This window comes from Scophthalmus maximus, chromosome 6 (genome assembly GCF_022379125.1).
Source record: "Scophthalmus maximus strain ysfricsl-2021 chromosome 6, ASM2237912v1, whole genome shotgun sequence".
Lineage (NCBI taxonomy): Eukaryota > Metazoa > Chordata > Actinopteri > Pleuronectiformes > Scophthalmidae > Scophthalmus > Scophthalmus maximus.
Window position 1 is genome coordinate 25,379,339 of NC_061520.1, and position 14,219 is coordinate 25,393,557.

A 14,219-nucleotide genomic window follows, 5' to 3' on the forward strand; every position below is an offset into this window, starting at 1 on the left:
TCAAATCGAAGGAAAATCGGCGTGAAATTGGGGCACGACAAACCGGTACACGGAGTGTAGATCCTCCTCACATGAACCACACACACACATCAGTCAATCTCATCTCTGCCACCAATACCATGTCAGTACATGACACCCCGTCCTCCAAGCTTCTTGCATTCACTGCAGAACTACAACAGGAGATAAAGCTTGTGAAGAGCGGTGTGGGAATGAGTTTATATCTATTTTTAGATATTGTATGGAGTGTTTCCCCCCCAGTGTTATACCTTTGCACGTTTAGTTTGTTGCTCTTATTTTGTGTACTTTCCTACATCTTATTAAACATTTGAAACCAAAGTTACAAAAGCAGCTCTTCTTAACATTTTCTTTTAAACTATCGCATAACAAACTCCACAAACGAGAGGGCAACCACACATTATCACCGGGGTAACCCCTTTGTTTTGTGCCCAAATTCTTTCCTATGAAGGGTCAAAAATGAATCTGGATGGAAAGCCACGGGCCAAATATGAATGCTGATGTTAAATTAAAATATATTATATTTTTTCAGAAATAAAATTTCTAAATAATAAAAACACTACTCTTTAATCTACCGTACAGTAATTTTATTAATTTGCAGTGATGATCCATATGCTTCTTTTTGGAAACATAAACATATTTAAAAGGAAAGACATGCAACTGAAAGTGCTTTAGAACATTAATTTGAAACAGCTGTATTGTCCACCTTTCTAATGAAGAGTGGAAATTTGACTTCAAAATGTACGTTTCGTAGTCATTATGATTATGATTTTACAAGACTTAACATGAGAAGAGAATACGCATGTCAAATGCCATGGCAGGCCAAAACAAAGGGAGCACGGGCCAGACGTGGATGACCTTTGTTTAGCAAATGGCTCTTTCAGTGCTTGTCCTTGACATGTCTCACACCCATGTATCTAAAATATACAAAACTGAACTACTTCACTACTTTATAGCAGAACCACAATATTGATAATACAAGTGTGTATTTGTGAAGAACATTTCGAAACACAGTCACAGCAGTGCAGTACAAATGTGTAAACACATGAATTAGAAAAGTCACTTGTGTTTTCGTACTGTGACATCCTTAAGAAATGTGGTGCTCCTGCCAAGGAGTGCTACCTGCAGGCGAGGCTAAATAATCCCGCAGAAGGCTTCGTTGCACTTCTGCTGTTTCTGTAGCGTTGCTCTCTCCTACGTGCTCCACCGGCTGTAACGCACCCATCCCTTGACCCCTCCAGGCTCCGTCGACCAGGACGTGGTCACCACCCTCCCAGTCTGCAAAGGCTGGAGGTGCATACGCCTCAGACCCGCGCTCACGGAGGAAGTTGTGGATGCACAAAGAGGCCATTGTTATCTTGACCACCTTGTCCGGCTCCAGGCATATGGTGGACCTGAAAACTCTTAGCCTGTTGGCAAGAACACCAAATGCATTCTCCGCCGCTCTCCGTGCCCTACAGAGCCGGTAGTTTAGTGTCCTCTGAGCATGGTCTGTCTGCTTGCCTGGGTAAGGCTTCATGAGGTCACACCTTAAAGGATACGCCTCATCGCCCACAAACATGTAGGGCATAACGATGTCCGAGTTGGGCAAAGGCTCAGGTGGAGGAAAGTTCAGCAGGCCTCGGTCCATCGCTTTACGCAGGTCTGAGTGAGCGAACAGTCCAGCGTCCGGGACCCCGTCCTGGGCACCCACGCTTGTGTAAATGAACTTGTAATTGGCATCCACAGCGGCTGTCATGATCACCGACAACCTGCCGTTACGGTGTCCACTGCTTGATTTTCCCGGTGGTTGAATGTTGATGCGTTTTCCGTCCAGCGCCCCGAGGCAATGCGGGAATTGCCACTTTGTTTCGAAGTCCTGCGCTACCGTCTGCCATTCCTCCCGCGTGGACGGTGTCTACAAGAACGGAAATTGAACTTCAGTTTACAATTACATCGTCACAAAGTATTTAGAATCATCAAAATTACATTGTAATCAGAAATCATTGTCTTCCATCCACCAAACCCCACTCACCTTACTCCAACCAGCCTCTGCCCTCTCTCACAAAACATCAAGCCTGTTGCCGGAAACCTTGGTGTCTACACCCACGCTGCCCTCACCTTTGACCCACATATTAAAAAAAGTTGTTCAATCATGTTTCCTCCAGTTAAAAATAATCTCAAAAATCAAACCAATGCTCTCACAAACCAACCTGGAAAAACTGGCACACACCCTCATTAGACTACTGCAACTCCCTCCTCTCTGGTGCCAACCCGCCTCCAACTGGTCCAAAACTCAGCAGCTCGGCTTCTCACTGGTTTTAACAGACGGCAAGATTTTTATTAATTTTCCTTTAAGCTCAGCTTAGTCTTGCTCCAAGCAACATGAGCGGAATGCCGAACCCGTACGAGCCGGCTGGCAGCCTTAGATCCTCAGGTGGGTCCTGACTAGTCGTTCCAAGTCAGGGCTCAAATCTAAGGGCAACCGAGCTTTCTCCATAAGGGCGCCTCGACTTTGGAACAGCCTGCCTGAGGAGATAAGGCTGGCAGAGTCTGAGGCTTCTTTTAATGCACTTTTAAAAACCCATTTATACAGACTTGCTTTCATGTGATGTTGTCTTTTTATATCTGTTTTTATACAGATATGTGACATGAAAACCATATTGTTGTTGAAATGCTGATTTGAATTGTCTGTAATTTGTATGATTTTGTGAAAGCACTTTTTGAAACTTCTTTAAATTATTATTATTTCTATTATTAGTATTATTGTGGACATCTGGTGTGGTTTTTCGTTTTCATAGCGATTCAAAAAGAGCCTACCTTCAGGAAGTCGTCCTTCATGGTCTGGTGCAGAGCAGCACACGTCTCCATCACGATCTTTGAGATGGTGCTGGTCCCGATCCTGTACTGGGACCTGAGGGACTTGAATGTTTCACCTGAACGAGAAGTGAAATAATTACAACATAGAGAATAGAATAGAAAAAACATTATTTCAAACATTTAAAAAAAGGTTTAAATCAATAAAAATGTAATAATATAAAAAACAAGATGGCCAATAATAATGGATAACAAATAAGCAAGATAAATCTATAGTTAAATATTCGAAAAGGAGTAGGATTAAGCCCTATACCATACTAATACAAATCTTCAATTACAAAAACCAACTCTCCATCACTGTCAACCCTAACACTAAAACCCTATATTTCTCCTTTATAAATAATTGCACTACCCAAGATTGTGAAAAAAAATAACAACACCATCAGTTGGCTTTGCATTCCCCTTCCTCCTTTCTATACCTCACGAGATTATTGTTTTATAATTTTTATTTTATTTATTTCTTACTCTGTTTGATTTCTTTCTCCAGTCGGTTCCACAAAATCACCCAACATATTTATATGCACATGCTTTTCAGAGTTGTTGGAACATAAAGATGTTTCAAATTTGACGTGCCCCTTAAATTATAATGCCCCTCTCTGTCTGAGAACAGTTTTTGGAATATTTCCAAGAAGTAAATTGTTTCTTGCCTTGTGCATTCGTGCCCTTTTAAAGGGATAGTTCAGTGATTTTGAAGTGGGGTTGTATGAGTTACTTATGCATAGTTAATATGTTACCTGATGGAGATGGTGATCAGCGATGTCATTTTATGGAGTTTGGTGGAGAAGTGGAAGTAGCGTAAGTCTCAGTCTCACAGTTGCAGCGGGGACCACCGGAAAACGTCTTTTTCGCCATATTTTAAAACGTAACCTAAAAAAAAAAAAATCTGTTCAATTGTACGCTAAAGGATGTATTTTTTCACTGCTTTAGTTGTTCGCCAGACAGACGTTTAAGTTTGCACTTTTTTTTCAAGCGTACCTCGGCCTGGTATTACTGCAAAAGTGGGACTGTGACTTTCTCTACTTCCACTTCTCCTACAAACTCCGTAAAATGACATCACTGCTCACCATGTCCATAAGGTCACATATTAACTATGCATAAGTAACTCATACAACCCGACTTCAAAATCACTGAACTGTCCCTTTAAATTCCACCAGCTCCCTGACAAAAGACGTTCAAAATGAACGATGACTACATCACCGTAATTCATATATGTATCTCTTTTCCACAACAACTGTGCAATATCTATTCATATGCATATTTATTTATTACTCCTTTTTTCTTTTGACTTCAGATCCAATCACTGCATTCAATGCAAACGACTGCACGTTTTCTTTCGCCTTCTTTCTTTCGTAAGGACAAGTCACAATATTTTGCACTCCGTTTAAATTCATATAGATTCATACAGTTTAAAAAAAGGTTTCTCTTCTATTATTATTGTATATTTTGTAATATCGTCTACCGTTTCCCTTGTGGCCTCGACTCTTACTGCTGCCGTGAAAAGTGACTTTCACCTGCGTGGGAATATTAAATTCTCATTTGATCGATGTGATAAAATGATATATATATATATATATATATATATATATATATATATATATATATATATATATATATATATATAAAGTGATGTTCCTCTGGCCAATGGGGACTCGCGTGTCGTCACCTGTTGCCAAGAAGCGCAGGGTCAGCGCCAGACGCTCCCTCGGGGACAACGCTCGTCGCATCTTCGTGTTCTGCTTCGTGATGAGGTGCTCCACCTTCCCCAGCAGGACGTCGAACTCCTCCGCCGTCATCCGCAGCAGCTCCCTGAAGCCCGCTCCGTCGTGCGTCTGCCAGGACACGCTGTCAGTATGTGTATTCATACGTACAGTATGCTGTGTCTGCGGGTCAGCTCTCCGGTGGTCCACTCACCTCCAGCTCCCTCTGCAGCACGCCCAGTCCCTGCTGCCCACGCGCGGCCCTCCACTCCTTCACCCACACCCTCGGCCTCTTCCTCTTCCGCCTTTCGGAGCACATCAGCGCGCAGACCAACTGCAGCGCTTGTTTCTTTCCCACGTCCATCGCGAAAGCAACAAGCAGTTCTTCTTCTTCTTCTTCTCCTCTTCTCCTCTTCTTTCTTCTTCTTCTTCCTGTTTCGCGCGTGTTTACCGCGTCATTTCGGGCGTCACTTCTCGCGCGTCTATATCGCGTCATTTCCGGTGTCACTTCCCGGTGGTGTTTTCGTGACAAAAACGTACTTTGGAGCAAGTGACCAGATTCGGTTCATCTTTATTTCAGACACATACAGCAGGTCCATATCAGTACATAAAAAAACACCAAATACTTATAAATAATAATAATAATAATAATAATAATAATAATGAATAATAATACAACTCAAATCTTCACTATTACATTAGTTTGTCCAAGATACTGAGTGACTTGATAACACTCATATGAGTTATTTTGTAGACTTAATGAACTTTTTTTTAGAGATTCTACTATTAAAATTAAAATTTTAATCGAAATTTAAAGAAAAATGTATTTAAATAAAACGTTCTGAAGAGCGATGGAAGTTTGATTTTGGCTCCCTGTCCACGGGGTTCTGTCCCGTCATCTCAGGCATTGTGAATATAATATCATGAAAGTTAAAAAGTTAAATGTCCTTAAAAAAATCATTTTCCCGTTTAATGTATTTTAAAAAAAACAACTAAACAGACGTACAGCAAGTCGTAACTGAGGTGGTGTGTGTGTGTGTGTGTGTGTGTGTGTGTGTGTGTGTGTGCATCTGTGTGTACTCTACTAAAGATTGTAAAAGAAGCGTTGCACTATGTAAAAGAGGATTTTATGTTAGATATGACATTTTGTGAAAAATTCTTTGATGTTTTTTAAATGCATGATCAAGGAATTAATTAGAAAATAACAACCTCAAAACTATGATAAAACATGAAGTCATTGCCTCATATGCAAGTACATTATTATTTACATACATGTGTTATTTAATTATGAAGTTGTTAAAGTGGTCTGCTACATAAACAAGGCGGACAGCACAGGTACCAGTGTGTTATGTTGGTAAAATGTTAATTGTGAGTCAACCGTAATTATGTTTATTGAACAATTGTATTTTATTTGTCTAATGCCGAATCACAACATACATTATCTCAAGGCTCTTTACACATGGTCCAGACCTCACAATATTACAGAGAAACACAACAGTTCCCACAATGGGCAGCACAGGAAGACATTTCTAACAGAACCAGACTCAGTCTCGGGCTAAACATCTGCCACAAGAGAGGAGAGAAGACACCAGGAACAGTTATGTAACCACTGTTTTAAGATGGGTGAGGAGTGAGGAGTGAATTAATCTCCTCTATAGAGCAATGAGAATTTTTCTTGACAGTTATCTCGTTGTTTTCTGCACAGGACCAGGTTGGCTGCCTCCTCTGCAACCCAGCTGATCCCAACCGCTCCCGATCCGATTCTATTGCAGTCAAGCCAGGCCCAGATGATGAAGAACTTACTGTGTCTGCTGGTTTTCAGCTTGGTGGCACTAAAGGAAGCTGCTGGTAAGTTCCACATGAACACAAAGGTCCATGAGGGTATTAAAGGGATAGTTCAGTGATTTTGAAGTGGGGTTGTATGAGTTACTTATGCACAGTTAATATGTTAATAAGTGGAAGAAGCGTAAGTCTCAGTCCCATTGTTGCAGAGGGAATTTACCAGAAAACGTCTTTTTCGCAACATTTTTAAATGCTTACCTAAAAAAAATAATCCGTTCGATTGTACGCTGAAGGGCGAACAGCTGATTTGCAGATTGATACTCTGCCGGCGAGAGTTGACGCAGTAATACCAGGTAATACCAAGTACGCTTGAAAAAAAAGTGCAAACTTAAACGGCTGTCTGGCGGAAAACTGAAGCAGTGAATAAAATACGTCCTTTAGCGTACAATCGAACGGATTTTCTCCGTCAAATGACATCGCTGATCACCATCTCCATAAGGTAACATATTTACTATGCATAAGTAACTCATACAACCCCACTTCAAAATCACTGAACTATCCCTTTAAGATTAAGTTAGAGGATTGATAGAAATATATGAAAGATAGATTGAATCAGTGCTGGTATTGATACTTAATATTAGAACTAAGTTTATACTGCCAGTTTTTTGTATATTCTTAATAAGTAAGTAAGTAAAATGAGCAATTTCTTTATTCTATATTTTTTCAAACAGAGAGACACATGTGTACGGTAATGATCTGCTTTAGCCTAGTAGCTGCCTCATACTAGGCAACATAATGTTGTTGTCAATATAATTTCAAACACAACCATTCTTCCAATAATTATTTCCCTTTCCTGATCCTCTCATTTATATACTTATGGGAGGATCACTGCATTGAATCAGTTGACAGAAACACACACACCAGTTCACGTTTTTCTTTTGTATATGTTTTGTTTTGAAGTTTCTGCTACGGATGTAAAAAATATATATTTATATAATGTGCTCAGTTTGATAGCTAGATCAAAGGTACATGTGTGGGAAAATGATGTAGGAAAATGAGGAGAGTGTTTTCTATCTCCCGTGCTGAAGGGAACTGTGGGAGGAGTTTCAGAGTGTGATGACAAAGGGTTAGGAATCTGGGTGTAGAGACGCATCATTACAACATCCAGGCTCACAGGCAGTGCGTCAGGACAGGAGCCTTTGCAGGAGAGATGGATAGAGCCGTCCGGGTTTCCCACCTCTTAAAAGAGATACAACCTATAGGTTGAAATGCCTTGTCACTCAGTATATCTGACACATCCTGTTTATGCCACTGAAATGCATCCTTTGTCCTGTCACCCACACTGAATGTGTGTCAGGTTATAAATGAATCTTGAGAGCAAACAAACAGAGCTTGCATCATACATTTCTTGTTATTTGCTCCCTACAGCAGTGTCCATGCTGGGCTGACAGTGTTGTGATCAGGCTCGTGTGGTCAGTTTTACCCCTACAGACAGAAATTCTCCTCGAATCTGGCTTCAAAGAGAGACTGCAGCGTCTGTCTTCCATAAGACCTGCATTTTGCGTCACTTATCACATGTAGGGGCTGCAACTAACTATTATTTTCATAATCGATTCATCTGTTGATTATTTTCTTGATTAATCTGATTGGTCATTTGGTCCGAAAAGTGTCGTAAAATTCCGAAAAATCTCTATTGTGTTTCCGAAAACCTCAAGATGATGTTATGTTTTGTCCACACACAAAAGATATTCAGTTTACTGTCAAAGAGGAGCAAAGAAACCAGAACATATTCACATTTAAGAAGCTGAAATCAGAAAATTTTGACTTTTTTTCATAAAAACTACTTGAACTACTATCAACATAGTTGGAGATTATTTAGTATTCGATTTATCGATTAACTGTTGCAGCTCATAATGCAGACTTTTCCCACTCTGGGTGACACTGAAGCTTTTCACAATTTATAGAATTTTTTAAACATGGTTTTGTCTTCTCATCCAAATCCCTGGGAACATAAAGGTTGGTAAGATGTGCTGAATATTAAACCCTCACTTCTTCCAAGGTCATTTAAAAACTTTTATTAGAAAAGGAGAGAACCAATGCTCTTTTTTTTATTCGTAGCAAAGTGGCAGAAAACAGGACAAACCAAGGAGAAATATTTAAAGCTTTACCAGACGCTTTAAAAGATTCAGAACCGTGGAGTGAAAACCTGGAAGAACAAAGTCAGTGGAAACAAAGAGATGACAAGATGTATAAAAGTTATGACTCATGTGAAGATAAGTACTGTAAATGAGTCCACCATAGGACTGTCCAGGACATAATGTAGGTCCTCACCGTTAGGAAACTGTTGGCACAGGATTTGGTGTGTAATGTCGTGTGTTGTGAAATGTCTTTTTCCAGGTGGTGATGTGTGTGTGTCGGGGCATGACAGTGGGCCGGTGTTCGAGGAACAACCAAGCGGTTTGATTTACCCAGAGGGCCTGAGTGAAGGCAAGGTGACGCTCAGCTGTCAGGCCAGAGCCAGTCCGGCTGCTTCCTACAGGTGAGTGACGCGCACACACACACACACACACACACACACACACACACACACACACACAAACTCTTAAATGTTGAAAAATAAAAACAAATTCTTGAAAAAGGAGGTATTAAAACGAATTACATGATATATAAAGATATATCTCTCTTGCCTAACAGATTCTGGTCCTCTGCTTGTGATGGTCTCGTTATTCTGTCCTGTAGATGGCTCGTGAACGGCAGCGACGTGGCACTTGGTTTGGACCTGCGCTACACCCTGGTGGCCGGAAGCCTGGTGATCAGCAGTCCCGAGTCTGTCCGAGACACAGGCTCGTACCAGTGTCTGGCCATCAACCGCTGTGGAACCATCATCAGCAGAGCGGCGAACCTCAAATTTGGCTGTGAGCGAGCACAAATGTCCTTTGGTTACAACGAACTGTGTATTATAGCTTCTACTTCAGTGTTTAAGTGATAATGATTTTTTTTCTACCTTTGTATCTTCCCCCAGACCTCCATGACTTCCCTCCAGACAGCAGGAGTCCTCAGACAGCGTATGAGGGTATGGGAAGTTTCGTGGCCTGCCAGCCGCCTCCACATTACCCAGGTACCCCCCTCTGCTTCAGGGTTCCATACTGCGGCTGGGAAATCTGATCAATCTTAGACACCGCCTTTCATAGTTCTAAAAATGTTGAAATACCACAGAAGTGTCACGTCGAAAGTGGTTTTAACATCACTGAGAACTCAGACAGCGTACAGGTGCGGTCACAGGCACCTGTGCACCTGAATTATTAACCAGGTTTGGAAGACAGGTGCTTTGAAATAGAATATCCACATGAAATTAAATATTTACATTAAACTGACTCGGCTGACAGTGATTTTTATTGGATACAGTTGCCATAACTTCCCGCATTACTGCATTACTGACGAGCAGGATTTGCACTCATTACTCTGCAGCTCTGTCCTACCGCTGGCTCATCAACGAATTTCCCAACTTCATCAAGAAAGACGACGGCCGCTGGTTCGTGTCGCAGGTCACGGGGAACCTGTATGTGGCGAGAGCAGAGCCAAACGACACGGGGAGCTACTTCTGCTTCACCACCATCAACATGGACATCAGCACCAAGAGCACCTTCAGCAAAGCCAACCAGCTCACCGTGCTGCCCGACGGTACGGAGGCAACCGCACCACTGACACCAACATGAGCGCAACAGCCGCATGCAGCTGCACTTGGAGGTCTGCAGGAATGCAGGCGGTGTGTAGCACAGATCACAAATAACCTTATACTGAACCTTTTTACCACAATAAAACAAATGTTGTAATGTTTCTGAGTATAAAAAAACAAACAACATACACAGATCGAAGACATTTTATGAAAATATATTGAGATTAGTTCAGGGAAACAATTTTTTTGTAGAGTGGCTTCAGGAGTTATTGAGATCCCATCAATTTCATTTTGAATTGATAAAATCACAATTTTTGCCCACCGGACTACGCTCAATAATCCATAATGATAAAGTGAAAACATGTTGTTGGAAACCTTTTTGCAAATGTCTTTAAAGGAGACATATTATGCACATATTCAGGTTCATAACTTTAATTTGGGCAATTACTTTTCAAGTTTAACGAGCTCAGAAAACCCCCCAGTTTCATGATACTGTCCATTCCTGCAGCTCCTCTTCCCAGCCTCTGTCTGAAACACTTGGTTTTAGCTCCTGTCTCTTTAAGGCCCCTCCCTTTCCAATGAAGCCCAGTCTGCTCTGATTGGTCAGCTGGCCCACCTTGTAGTGATTGGTCAACTGCTTCCAGAGCATGTAGGAAAATGTCGTCCTCCACTCTCGCTTGACCTGGCTTTGTTTGGGGGGGGGGGTTGAGACTAGCCGCTAGTCGTGTCACTCCACATTATGGTCAGGTACTTCCTGTTTGCTCTATTCATCCTTGAGATGTGTCTTGACATCTCATGGCTTCCACCTGTGGCAGTTTAAAAAGGCACACTCCTGTGTATCCATGTCAGGGACAAAACCAAGCTGCTCGAATAAACTCTCGATAGACCTCTGAGATAGAAAATGATGAAGGCACAGATGAGGGCAAAAGAGCTTGGATGTTCCCAGAAGCACAGAGGCCTCAACAGATGTGACATGGAGGCCAAAGGCCACTGACAGTTTGAGGACAAAGGATTATCTGGTTTCTGTCCACTCTCTCTGGCGGACACCTCTGCCATACAATGTGAACGGTATAATATTCACATTCTTATCTTTTTTCAGCCAATCCCAGGAAGTCAGCTCCCAACATTAAAGTGCGCTTCCCAGCAGAGACCTACGCCCTGGCAGGGCACACCACCCCGCTAGAGTGCTTCGCCTACGGAAAGTAAGCTTCCAACTCCGAAATATTTGAAGGCAAGCTATTTTGCCCTGCTCTTCTTTTAGTCTGTCCTCATCCCAGTTGTCTTTGATTATGCTCTGTTATGTCTCACAAACCTTTTTCTCTCGTTTGATTCTGCCCCTCTGGTCTCTGTGCCTCTGTCTTTATTAAACTGCCACGCCCTTTTCCTCCAACATTACCTCCAACTTTCAACCATCCTCTCACTGCTTTTCCCAGTCCAGTGCCAAAACTGCGCTGGCGGAAGGTGGACGGACTGATGCCGTCCAAGGCAGGTGCCTCCGCAGAGGGTCCCACCCTCGTCCTGCCAGAGCTGTCCTTCGACGATGAGGGCGTGTACGAGTGTGAAGCCTACAACTCAGAGGGAAGCGATACATACCAGGGACGCATCAGCGTGCAAGGTGAGGAAAAGATGTTCTGTGAACTTCCGTTCATATTGAAGCTAAGAACTTGTTTTTTTGAACAGGTTTTCATTTCATTACGTCACCTAAAGCGCGTCTCTTTTCTCCTCCTTCGGCCCCTGCAGCTCAGCCTGAGTGGTTGCAGGTGATGAGCGACTCAGAGGTGGAGATCAGCTCAGAGCTGCACTGGAGCTGTGTCGCCGCTGGCAAACCGCGACCCTCCATACGCTGGCTGCGCAACGGACTGCCACTCAGCACGCAGGTAACACACGCGGGTCTTACACACTGTCACACTGTAAAGGTAGGAGAGCTACAGGAGCTCTCCGTCATTTCTTAGCAAAGCAGATGGGATATGTTGACACTTTTCATTAACGAATAAGGAATAGTAGAGTTTAGAGCCCGGCCGATATATCGTTTGGCCGATAATATCGGACGATATTAGCCTTTCGCAGAAATATTGCTATATGTTTAGAGCCTGACCGATATTAGCGGCCAACAGATATGAGCCTTTAAATGCGCATTTATGTTTTATATTTTAGGTAAAATAAATGTTCATTTTTCTTAATTCAATTTCCATTTATTTGGTTTTATTTGTAATTTATCTTTTCAATTTATAGTTATTTATGATAAAGTTCATGATTAAACTAAAATATCAACTCTCAATTACATTTCTGTCATAAAGGTTTGACAACAACATCTTAGGAATCATTGACGGATTTAAAAAAAAATATGTATATTTATTTATGTATTTATTTATTTATTTTTATAGGCCGATGTATCAGTATCGGGAATCTTGTACTCCCTCATATCTTTATCGGCCCCCAAAAATCCGTATCGGTCAGGCTCTAGTAGAGTTTTACTGCTGCAAAGTGTTGGAAACCAAAATGTACTGATGGGAAATGCTCTCATCTTAGTTTTGTCCAAAAAAAGTTAATGTAGTGGAAATAATTTGACGCGGAGAGAGAGTCAACTTTTCTTTATCAGCCTACACAATTATGACTCAACCATAATGTGCCCCCCCACCAGGACCGGGTGGAGGTGAATGGAGCTCGTCTCAAAATCAGTAACCTGGCCCTGGAGGATTCTGGGATGTACCAGTGTGTGGCTGAAAACAAGCACGGCACCATCTACTCCACCGCCGAGCTCAGAGTCCAGGGTAGGAGGATCGCTTCAATACCGCCATCTTTCATCGGACAATGATTAATACTGTACATTTGAAATTATTTTATTTGCATTCAAGATGTGTTTTTATGTATGTGCCATCCAGTGCCATTTACAACAAAAGCATCCTGGTATACACAATAAAAACTATTAATTATTTATTAGTTGTATATTAGAAGTGTATGGAAGTTTTTCTTCTTCTTTGGCAGCACGTTCAGGTAACAGGTGTTCATTTCTCCATGTACTCCAAACACAAGGTACATGTACTATGTTTTAGCAAGCTCTACATACATTTTAAATTCAAATGTGTTTTAATCGATAAAGACAGTTTTTATTTTTAAAGTTTTGGTCCCTTTCCATCTGTTTGTTAGTTGGTTCGTTTGTTTGTTACCAGAATTGTACAAAAACTACTGAATGGATTTCAACGAAACTTTGTGGAAGGACTGGACATGGGGCAAGAAAGAACTCATTGAATCAGGGGAATCTGGAAAAAGGGGATGAAGCCACAATTTTTTATCTCTTTATTTAATAATGTGAGGGAGGAACTTTTTTTTTCCTTTTTAAATTTTTTTTTTTTTTTACCAATTTCCCAGGGAACAATGTACAGATGAAAAAAGCAGGGGCATAATTTGGGCATATTCATCCATCATCGCCTACTCTGTGCTGTGATTCAGACTCTGATCCCTCCATCTCGCTTCCTGTTCCCCCAGTCCAGGCCCCAGACTTCAGATCGAATCCAGTGCGAAAGCTGATCCCAGCAGCCAGAGGAGGGCAGGTGATGATCGAGTGTCGCCCCCGCGCTGCCCCGAAGCCCAGCCTGTTCTGGAGCCGTGGCACGGAGCTGCTCACCAACAGCAGCAGGTGTTGCACCAGCTGCGTTTTTTTAATTCATAGTGCAATTATTTACTTCACATTTGAAAAACCTTTCATAACGAATAAGTAACACGACATATACGCATGAAATAAAAACAATAATGCCGAGAGTTAGATACAGTATCAAAATGACAAAACAAAGAAAATTAGATACGCAACTTTTTTTATGTCAGGTGAGACCACTTTCCCCAACATCATTCACACACATATTCATGCAGGGCTTCTTTATGCAGCGCCTTTTCTCTTCTACATCATTCACACACTGACAGAATTGCCGTCAGCATGGCATGCGGACATTGATTGGACTGATAGTAATAGTAAAATTGTATTGATGGTGTTGTAATTATGTATTGAGGTCCAACTTTACACAAGAACATTAATGAAGTTTATTGAAGCAAATACTTCATTAACGTGTTGTTCAGTTCATTCAAAAATCCTATTTAGGTGAACAATTTCTAGTTTTGTTGTTATGAGTCCTGAGGACGACTGTAACCGGCCCCATCATCAGCTGCCTGTTAATTCTGCCACTGTCAGCATATTTCGT

At 41.7% G+C, this 14,219-nt stretch overlaps 2 protein-coding genes across 3 annotated transcripts in view; one reads left to right on the forward strand and one right to left on the reverse strand.

Moving 5' to 3' along the window:
• The window catches only part of cntn2 (contactin 2), a 38,939-nt gene that overhangs the window by 9,811 nt on the left and 14,909 nt on the right, over nucleotides 1–14,219 (forward strand). Inside the window, exons 1-11 of one of the 2 annotated variants that reach the window (XM_047332839.1) lie at nucleotides 4,592–4,719; nucleotides 6,274–6,416; nucleotides 8,748–8,889; nucleotides 9,090–9,265; nucleotides 9,373–9,468; nucleotides 9,819–10,031; nucleotides 11,126–11,228; nucleotides 11,460–11,641; nucleotides 11,767–11,903; nucleotides 12,668–12,797; nucleotides 13,513–13,663. In XM_047332839.1, the coding sequence (XP_047188795.1) occupies nucleotides 6,356–6,416; nucleotides 8,748–8,889; nucleotides 9,090–9,265; nucleotides 9,373–9,468; nucleotides 9,819–10,031; nucleotides 11,126–11,228; nucleotides 11,460–11,641; nucleotides 11,767–11,903; nucleotides 12,668–12,797; nucleotides 13,513–13,663 (1,391 nt within the window). In that variant the 5' untranslated portion in view covers nucleotides 4,592–4,719; nucleotides 6,274–6,355. Of the gene's footprint in view, nucleotides 1–4,591; nucleotides 4,720–6,273; nucleotides 6,417–8,747; nucleotides 8,890–9,089; nucleotides 9,266–9,372; nucleotides 9,469–9,818; nucleotides 10,032–11,125; nucleotides 11,229–11,459; nucleotides 11,642–11,766; nucleotides 11,904–12,667; nucleotides 12,798–13,512; nucleotides 13,664–14,219 lie in introns of those variants that run through there. The other variant, XM_035632066.2, reaches the window with a different exon arrangement.
• LOC118309676 (protein ALP1-like) lies at nucleotides 588–5,024 on the reverse strand. The gene is made up of 4 exons (XM_035632067.2): nucleotides 4,783–5,024; nucleotides 4,535–4,700; nucleotides 2,815–2,930; nucleotides 588–1,912 (listed from the first exon to the last, which is right to left on the reverse strand). Exons 1-4 carry the CDS (start codon nucleotides 4,930–4,932, stop codon nucleotides 1,103–1,105), a joined length of 1,242 nt encoding a protein of 413 aa, XP_035487960.2. The 5' UTR covers nucleotides 4,933–5,024; the 3' UTR covers nucleotides 588–1,102.